Consider the following 9757-nt stretch of genomic DNA (forward strand, 5'->3'; position numbering starts at 1 on the left):
GATGGAGTGATTTAATGCAGCCAGTTAAATTTCCACACCGAGTGGTGGAAAGCCTTAAATCAACTTTTCCATTTGGCCTTCAGTGATTTGCTAAAGAAAGGTGCATACTCATTGGTTGATATACCATTAAAACATGTTGATTTACAACTAAATAGAGCCTATACATAAGATTTGGGAACTCTTTTAGCTACCTAGGCAGGTGCACTATAACTATATACATTTGTCATTTTGTAGCTTAATATGTTCAGCTTCTTATTAATTTGTACATTTTGAGTATGTTAGAAACTGATGGGTGGAGTCATAAATATTCATAATTTGAGACCTGAGCCAATCAGAGCTCAGGTAGGGAGAAGCTATAAAATAGGAATATTAGACCCACCCCCCCCAGCTGAGTTCAGTGGTGTATCCTGAGAGATACATGAGGGATGGTGTCTGATGCCAAGGCCCAACGCTAGTGATGACTTTGCCAGTTTCTTGAACCCAGTACCACAGCCCCTGGATCCCCCACAGGAGCAAGTCCTTAATACAGTACATGCCCTATTGTGCCATATTTATAAAGCTTGACCTCAAAAGTTAGATATTTGCCCCCTGATTTTTTGTATAGAAAAGCAGCCTTTAGCTCAAAGTTCTTGATAGAGGCTCATGGATTCAGCATATTTTTAATCTAAATGTTTTATGAGATTATAATAAATTTAGGCCTTAATATATTTTATATTAAATTCTGATCTCATTTTAAACAGATTTTTTTTTAAAGAGAAAAACTTGTAATTTAAATAACATCAAAAATGCAATTTATATTTTAAAAAATTCCTTTTTTTCCCCACAGAATATTTTTTCCACCTGTTCACAAAAAAAACAGTTATCTACCTTTTATAGTGGCACCTTCCACCACACTAACTGAAGAGCAAAAAGAGTGCATGTGTGCATCTGTCCATCCATCGGGGATAACATAGTGATCAAATATAAGGTTTGAAATTTTTCGACTTCCTCAAAAGTTCAGATTTCAAAAGGTTCAATTTAGCCCATCATCCTGCCCAGGGCCAGATTTAGGGGCAGGAGACCTAGGCGACCAGCTGGGGTGTCAGTCTTGGGGGAGGGCAAGTGCGGGTGCTGTTTTTGTTGTTAGCGACAAAAGGGAAAATAGAACGTTTGAAGTAAGATCTCAGTATTCTGTATGTGGATTCATTTTTCACTAACTTCCTAGAATGTTTCTATAAGCTTAGAGGAACCGAATTGGCCAATCTTTGCGTCTCTCTGATGCTGTACTTCAGTTTGTGGAGGCAAAGGTGAGAAAAGCGACCTTTGGAACTGAAGGACTAGGGGTTACATTCTAAGGCTGTTAACCACTGTAACGCTATTTAATACTGGTCCACCCAATGTTGGTGCACAGTTCCATTTCTTGATGTTAGTACATTGCAGGTATTCCTAAAATTAAAATGTCTCTATAAGCATAGGGAAACACATTTTGTATTTGCTTATATGGGGCATGAATAAATACAAATGTACAGATCCCAGTGTGCATATTTATTGTCTTATCTGACAGGAATAAATCATGCATCAAAGTCGTGAAATGGACTACAAAGGCAATAAAAAATTAAGATATTCAAAAGTTTAGCGAAGGGGGGGCACCAAAGACGCACCTTACCTGGGGCATCATTTTGTCTAAGGCTGGCCTCTGACCCCACTAAGGTAGATAATTGATAAACTCCATACAGTTTACTGCCAAGGGATCTTTAGGACAAAGCCACTCAGAGACCTTCGTTTAAGAACCAGGTTCTGTCCATGTGGTATAAACATTCAAGTTCCCCAGTGCTTTCTGGGAGATTATGATGTTGGGCGGGTGTCTTTTCACCATCATTTCTCCTATACCTGCTGTTCCACAGCATGCCGCTTGCCTGCTCTCTTGCGCTTCTGAGAGGGCTCAGCCGCAGCATTCCCGTAGATCCTTTATTTATTATTATACTTTAGGCTCCTTGAAAGTAAGGCACTCCATAAAAATATGAGAAACCCTATGGGATTCGCTCGTTCTCCATGCCCGTCCTTTTTTGCAAACTCAACTCCTGAGAAGCCACTAAGACCCCAGTATTTAAAACATTTTTATTATGCAGGCATAATGTAAATTGTTTAGTCATATTCCCCATGTTCTGTGTTTGAGATGCTGCTAGCACAACAGGATGCATACAGCTAAGCCTTGTGTGTAGTTAGTAAACACAGTCATTAAAGACATTACAATGCCTTTGTGGAGCTCTAGGCATTATTTTGGGGGCAGTTCTATGGTCTGTGTTGTGCAGGAGGTCAGGCTAGTTGATCACAGTGTTCCCTTCTGGCCTTGGAATCTATGACTTAGCCCCCAACCATTTCCTGCCTTCCACAAATTAGGGGCAGATTTATATGTTTTGGGTTTGCTACATGCCCTCTGTTTACTGTGCTGTGCTGACATGAAGGATATTTGCATTACAAATGACGATATGCCATAGTTTGTGAGGATGTGTTTACAATCCCTTACTTGTCGTATCACATGGGTATCTCCAGCAGTGTGCTTGTGCTGAGTCAACTCTTCTGCCACATGATGCAGTGTATACCCTGTCCTGGCTCTGAAAGGGCTGTGAGCCTCAGCAGCCAATTAACCACCTGACTGCACCCGGTGGATGGGCCAGGCCTAATTAATGATGAAGACAAGATGGGGAGGAGCTGGGTGGTGCTATAAACAGGAAAATTAGAACAGAAGGGGCTACGAGAGAAACTCTGCAATCATTTTCCTGGTGGTAGGCAGTGAAGTGGCCTGGAACAAAGGGGAAAGCTTTGTAGGAAGGCTGGTAGCAAGAAGTCTGGTGGATTGAACCCTGCCCTTGGATCCCTAGACTAGTACCCAGTGTAGAGGGCAGGCCTGAGTTCAACCGGTAAGGTGGCACGAAGCCCCTCAGGTGATATGGACAAGGGGATGTGCGGAGACAAGAATGAATGGACCACTGGGCCCTGCATTGAGGGCGGCAGTCTGGAGGGAGATATGACATTTGTTTGTTAGACTTCCTATTGCTCTGGAAGGGGCAGGCCTAAACATGATTTGGCTGAAGAGCTGAGGTACAAGAGGGGGACCATTGCAAGGACCAGGGTGATTGTCAGCAGGGGTTGCTAGAGGAGGAGGAGAGACTGCTATGCTATGCTCAGCCAATAAGGGACACCTATGGTAACTCTTCACACCTCTCCCAACCCACTCATAAAAATAGCTACCAGTAGTGGCATTGTTTCTACTAAAACTTCATCTGACCTAAATAATACTTAAAAGAATCACTCAAACAAAGCTGGAATTCCTCTGGCCTGGAAAGGGAGGATGCACATGGGAGTATGAGTTCCCTAGTAACTTTTTGGGAATTGTGATGGAAAAAGTGGTAGCTATGAAACTTGCTGATTTAAAGCTACAAAATAACATCACTAGTACGTAAGGACCTGCAACTGAAAGCAGCAGCTCCCCACAGTAATCCAAAACTTATGACCCAACAGGTTACTGTAAATGCCTCCTACACAAAGGGATCCACCCAGGCTTACTATGTGTGATGGTGCAGAAACATTCATCATCCTCCAGACCCATGCGCCCATATTTATCCACAAATGACTCCCCTCTTCGTCCCCCTTGCACTTAACCCTGTCTGTGAAAGACCAAACAGTCACACAATCAATACCAGTAAGTTCCCACATTGTCATTTATTTTACATTTTCTTACAAAATATTTCCATTTTTCATACATCTTTGATGGATATGTACATGAAATCACCACCGCTAGTTCTCCTTGCTGACTAATTATTGAACAAAGACACACATGCATTGTGTGATAAGGAAAAAACTTATGAATAGAGTGAAAACTGTAATAAGCCACTGCTGAAGGGACCAGCAGAACTCAGTTTCCACCGCTGTATGGTGGAGGTCTTGAACTAGGAATTTAATAACTGTACTGAAAATCTTGGTGATACTTTAAAATGTTAATGTAAGACAGTGACTGTTTTGAGTTAGTATGGAGCTCATTGTATTACAGACAACCAGTTCAATTTATTTTGGTACATCCACAATCTGAGTTTTTTCAAGAGCAGCCGGTTTGTAATCTACACACCTTACACCTAGCTGAGTTTAGTACTGTGCATCTGGAACAGCTTTTGACTGTGTTATTGCTGACAGGATCTACCTTTCCCCCCACCCAGAGAAGGGTAACGGTTACAAGATCTACTGGAGATAGGGAGCAAGGGACTTCTCCCACCCCCTCCAGTCTGTTGGCTTCAGCACACGAGAATAAGTCTGACAAATATTCCCTCAACATCAGTAAGTCTCTAAATCAGGTATATGCAAGGTCACAAAGCCCATTATGCAATACAGATTCCAGTAATACAGTTTACAGTGATGCAAGAAAAAAGGCAAGAATCAGTGTCCTTTATTTATCCTCACTAATCACTGCATCATTCATAGGGCATATCTACACTGCAAAAGAGACCTATAGCAATGAGTCTGACTCTAAATAAACTCAGGCTCTCACTACTGAGCTAAAAATAACCATATAAATGTTCCCACTTGGGGTGGATCCCTGAGACCCACTGTAGGTTCTCAAAGTCTGGGCTCTAGGCCAAGCAGGAATGTCTCCACTACTATTTTTAGCCTCAGAGCGCAAGCCTGAGCCAGTTGACCCCGCCTTTGACACTTGCTGCTGTTGGTTTTTTTTTTTTGTTTGTTTAGTGTAGCTATACCTTTAAATAGGGAGCATAGCCTGGGATACAAATGTTCTCTTTACTGACCACGCTGTCACTGTGGCATCATAACAGAAGCTTTTTTGAAACAGGAAGCACGGTCCTTGAAATCCAAAGACATTTAAGTGAACTCCCAATGACTTATACGTTTAGACCATCACCATGATGAATCTCTCCTAGACGTCGTCCCTCTTCTCTGGCATGACTCAGTATTCCCACATAATTTTTAGATTTGAGGGCAGCTCTGCAGCGCATAGCTCATCAAATTTTGAGGCGTCTTTGACCTGCCTGCTGTAGAAAGCCAATACATCCCCAGCAGTGCACATTTTGTGGAGTTGCGAATTGGGGACTGCATGGCCTAGTTCTGCTGCCAAATGTGCCAGCAGGCGATACTTTAACCTGCTTTCTTTTAATGAGGCCTTCTGCCAATCCTCAGGGAGCGAGGGTCCAAAGATCTCCCTGATGTGAGATTCAAGTCGACTGTGGAGATCCACTGGGGGAAGGTACTTCCTACTGCGTGGTGGGGGACACACCACGATGGGTTCTTCTTTCACCTGAACAGCTGTTTCAGTTACCTCTGGTTCTCCCACCTTCTTCCTGTTGATCAGAAGGAAGTATTTTAAATCTCTTGGCTGCTATAAAATTAAATTGAGTTCTTTCACATTTAGGTTAGAATCCCCCCCCCATTCACACTAATTTTTGGCTTCACTCATGATCTGTGTAGCTCTTCCACATGCCTGCACTGAAGACAGAGCACGGTGTTTGCTTCAGTGATTTGCATATATGCTCAACACAAATGTTGGCACGTTGAGGCTAATTCAGCTTTTTCCAGAAAGCCCACCTTCAATAATGTTCACCAAGCAAGTACCACTTGCCACAGCCACAAAGTCAGTCGTTATTTCCCTCTTATTTTATTGCTTCTGGGAACAGACAGTTCAACTACAAAGCAAGTAGTCTTCCTATGTCCACTTACAACTGGGTAACGCCATAAATTGCTGTAGACACAAGCTGCATAAAGTTAGTTTTGTAGGAACAAAGCTTACAGTGGGGGAGATTTAATATCTATATGAAAAAATACCAATCTCTATGGGGCTCTCAAACTAGGTTTTTAACTTCCATTAGAAAATACCTAAAAAAAAAAAAATCCAATCTCCAAACTAGCTTTCGTCCATAACGCCTGATTTTTACCTCAATGATTGTCCACAAGAGGCTTATTTGTACTGTAGTGGCACCTATGACTCCGAATCATGGGGCCAGGACCCCTGGATGCTGTACTAACACAGAATGAAAAGACTATCCCTTCCCCAAATGGCTTCCCTCCCTCTGCCTCTTTCCAACATCTCAGGAATTTCCCCACTTTAAATATCACTTCTTAAATTACTCCTACAGGCACTTTCCTTCTAGCCCAAATCAGCACAACCATCCCTTGAAGGACTCTCAATTCCATAAAGTAACTGGCCCGTATAATAGCAAATGAATGCCAGGACGGGCTTCATTCCTATCCTGCTGTTGCCACCCAACAGTAGTCATCTGCACTTTCACAGCATCTGTGGGAGCTGTGAGGCAACCAGACTGAGGTGCTCAAAGTGACGTGCAAAGAGTAAGACCTGTCCCTCTGGTCCAGGTACGTGAGCGTTACGCTTCTACTGTGCACAAGGAAAATGAAGAGCCAGGTTTGCAGTGGGGATGCCTGAGGGCTGGCACCAAAGCCAGTGGCTTTGTTTTGGAAGACCTGCTGGCCTTAGAACCCCAGATCAACATAGCTGCAGTGCTTGGTGCTGGGGGAAATCGCTCCCTGAGCACCAGTGTAGACACGGCTAAAGGGACGGAAGAATTCGTCCGTTGATCTAGCCTTTTGCAGGCGGATTAACTCGAGTGACATAAAACTTCCTTCTCTGGCTGTGGGAAGCGTTGTCGTGCTACCCGAGCAGCCCTGCCGCAGGGCAGCTCCGCTCCCGGAGTGTGGACGCGCCCTCAGCTTCGTCTACACGGCAGTCGTGCACGCCAGGAGGGCGATTGGACTCCCCCGCCCCTGGGCGTGTTCTCGTGCTATGGGGGAGGGGAGCGGCGGCGGGGCCGAGGCGCGCGCGCGGAGCGGGCACGAGTGGGGGGCGCGCGAGCAGGGCCGGCCAGACAGCTCGGCGCGCGCGCGTCCCCAGCCCGCGTAGGAGGGCACGGGCAACCGTCCCCGCCGGCGGGTGACGCAGCGATGGGGAGCTCGCGGGGCAAGGCTTGGGCACCAGGGCCGGCGGGCCCGGGCCTCTCGGACCCGAGCAGGACCCCAGGCCGCGCCTCCGCGAGGGGACAGAGCGGCACAGAGCCTCGCTCGGGGTTACCTCAGGCCTCCCCACAATGCCCTGCGCGGCGGGACCCCCAGACTCAGGCGCCTCCAGCCACGCACGAGCCCGCTGGCCATCGCCATCTCGGGAACGGCGCCACCGCTGCCACCAGCCCCCTGCGGAAGTAGGCCCGTGGCACGACGGGAGAGGTAGGGTTGTTTCCGCAACCGCGCTGCCTCGTGGGAAGTGTAGTTTTCCTTCCCCCCTCCATCGCCCCGGAAATCAACGCCCGCTCCCCCCCACCGTCGGTCACGTGGGTGAGGCGCGGCACCGCGCAGCGCTCTGGGGGATGTAGTTCGCGTCCGCGCGGGCGGCTCCCAGCGCAGAGGGCGGTCAGTGCGTAGGGTGGAGCTGAGCGGGGTGATACCCGGATGGAGGGGTCCGCCCCTGGCGGCTGCCGGGATGTTTGTTGTCATAGAAACCGGGATGCGGCCTGGTCCTTACCCATAGGGAGCTGCTAGTGCTGCTGGCCCAGCTGGGCACTGCCAGGGAGGGGAGGCGGCCCATGGGGCTCCGTGTCTCCCCGGGCCCTGCAGGGCCAGGCCAGAGAGCACGGAGGCACAGCCAGCGACATGCCATCCACACGCGTGTGCACTACTAGCTACACGCACACGGAGACACGCAAACCACACACACGCGTGCATGTGCAGCTATACACAAATAGCTAGACCCAGACCCTTGCACGGCTATAGATGCACACTCATGCACATGTATAGACACACACACTCATAGTCCCACCACACATGTACGTGTGGCTATCTGCACACGCATGCACACACTGTACAAGTCCATTTACGTATGTATGTATACATGTATGTGCACACGCACCACACACTCGGATAGATACGGGCACACAGGGCCGTGGGGCTGCTGCCCTTTGCGGTGGTGGGAACACACCAGAAATGCCTGGCGAATGCTGGATGGAGAGATGCTGCCCTCGGTGTGGTAGTCATGGTGCAGAATGACACGTGGTACAGAGTCCACATGTTCACATCTTAGGGAAGGATCCTTGTGTGGCCACTGCTGCGATAGGGATGGAGGCTTGGCAATGGGGCCCAGGGGATTGTAAGAAACATATACGGTCTGGGGAGATCCCTGCTGAGGGGTGCAAGTTGTATTGTGATTTCTGAGCACTGTATTCCAATAAAGCCCCACAGGCAACAAACTAGAGGTCTGATTTCCATGAGCTACTAATCCACCACTAGGGGGTGGTAATAGACACTGGTATTGCCAAATCTCCCGATTTTATTATGAGTTTTGTGGAGGCTTTAAAAACATTTTTAATAAAGCCCCAGCTCTTGATCCAGAGAAATGATCACATGGGAATGTAAACTTTCAGGTTTTGGGTTTTTTGGGGTTTTTTTAAGTTTCATGATCATGGAGAAAAGCTGGAAAATGTGGCCAAGTACACCCTAAATACTAAAAAAGCTGAAGGCAACTATAAAGAACCCAACGTGTATTTTTAAAATCTCATTGTTTTTAGGTCTATCTCATCATTTGGGCCTGACTCATGATTTTTTTGAATGATTGCAGTGACAATATTGAAGTGCTGTTATAGCTGGCAAGCCTGGACCGTTGTATCAGCCATGCCTTGGTTCCTGGGTATATATGTGGGGCATGTGCTCACTCATTAAATCCCTTTGTTCAGCCTACTGACTCAGCAGTGCATTAGGTTAACAGAAGGCCCTAGTTGGGATGATTAGAATAGAGCCAGCAGGCAATGTGGATGGTGCATTATACATTGCCACATATTCTAGGGCTGACTGTAACCCAGCATTCATCACTGGCTGGGCTGCCCAGCAAAGGAGCAGGAGTTAAAATAGTTGCAGCATTCACTTTTGAATGGTAGTGATGTTTTTCAGTCTTGGGAACACTTTGCAGAGAAATGTAATCTTTTATGGGAAGAAAGGTACTGTTATATTTCACACAACGAGTTACATAGAGAGACTGTGACCAAAAGCACCACATATTTGGACCCTACAGGTTATTGTAATAATCTTTGTATAAAATATGCCTTGTGATGTATCCTTTAAAAACTAATAATTCACTGGTCAGTAATATCATGGTGAAACGTTTGTAGCAACATTATATGTGAAGTTCTGAAATCCCTCTATGTGATGTTGTTAGCGCACATTCAAAACCTTGCCTAGGCAAAGGTTGTTAAACAGGTCTATCCTAAACAGAGGAATGTGTGTTTACCTCAATTTACATATAAGTAGTAAACAGGGTTCTGGAGACATCAGGGAGAGGAATTGACAGAAGATAAAGCAAATTTGCATTTCAGCAAACACAGATGGGAAAAAGGTGCCTCCTTTACCACCTGATTTCATATTGCCTCCTTTGCTATTTGAATAATCTTTGCTTTGAGAGCTAATCTTCAGAAAAATCCACTTCATAGGTTCACTGACCTATAAAAGAAAGAGGCAGGGAACCCCAAGTGATCTCTCTCTCTTTCACCTAAGAAAACAAAGGCACCAATATCTTTGGGTCTTGGGGAGAGATCCTGACCAAGGAAAGGATCAGTCACCATCTTGCTGGAAGACTGTAGGTGAGAGAGGCGATCTTGAACAAAGCCAGGAACCAAAACTTGTAAGATTAAGTTTTAGACTTTTAGATGCATGTTTTCACTTTTATTTGCTTACAACCATTTCTGACTTTCTCTCTCATACTTGACTTCACTTAAAATCC

General features: G+C 46.1%; 2 protein-coding genes across 2 annotated transcripts in view; one reads left to right on the forward strand and one right to left on the reverse strand.

The window, feature by feature from the left end:
- Nucleotides 1–3683: 3683 nt before the first annotated feature.
- MRPL50 (mitochondrial ribosomal protein L50) lies at nucleotides 3684–7224 on the reverse strand. Its single transcript, XM_067553260.1, has 2 exons — nucleotides 7067–7224; nucleotides 3684–5327 (listed from the first exon to the last, which is right to left on the reverse strand). Exons 1-2 carry the CDS (start codon nucleotides 7150–7152, stop codon nucleotides 4937–4939), a joined length of 477 nt encoding a protein of 158 aa, XP_067409361.1. The 5' UTR covers nucleotides 7153–7224; the 3' UTR covers nucleotides 3684–4936.
- Nucleotides 7168–9757, forward strand: part of RNF20 (ring finger protein 20) — a 69727-nt gene continuing 67137 nt past the window's right edge. Inside the window, exon 1 of the mRNA XM_067553258.1 lies at nucleotides 7168–7218. The gene's annotated coding sequence lies outside the window, so the exon portion shown is untranslated. The remainder of the gene's footprint in view (nucleotides 7219–9757) is intronic.

Source organism: Emydura macquarii, unplaced genomic scaffold, assembly GCF_026122565.2.
Source record: "Emydura macquarii macquarii isolate MOO-44397 ecotype Brisbane River unplaced genomic scaffold, CSIRO-AGI_Emac_v2 contig_1451, whole genome shotgun sequence".
NCBI lineage: Eukaryota > Metazoa > Chordata > Testudines > Chelidae > Emydura > Emydura macquarii.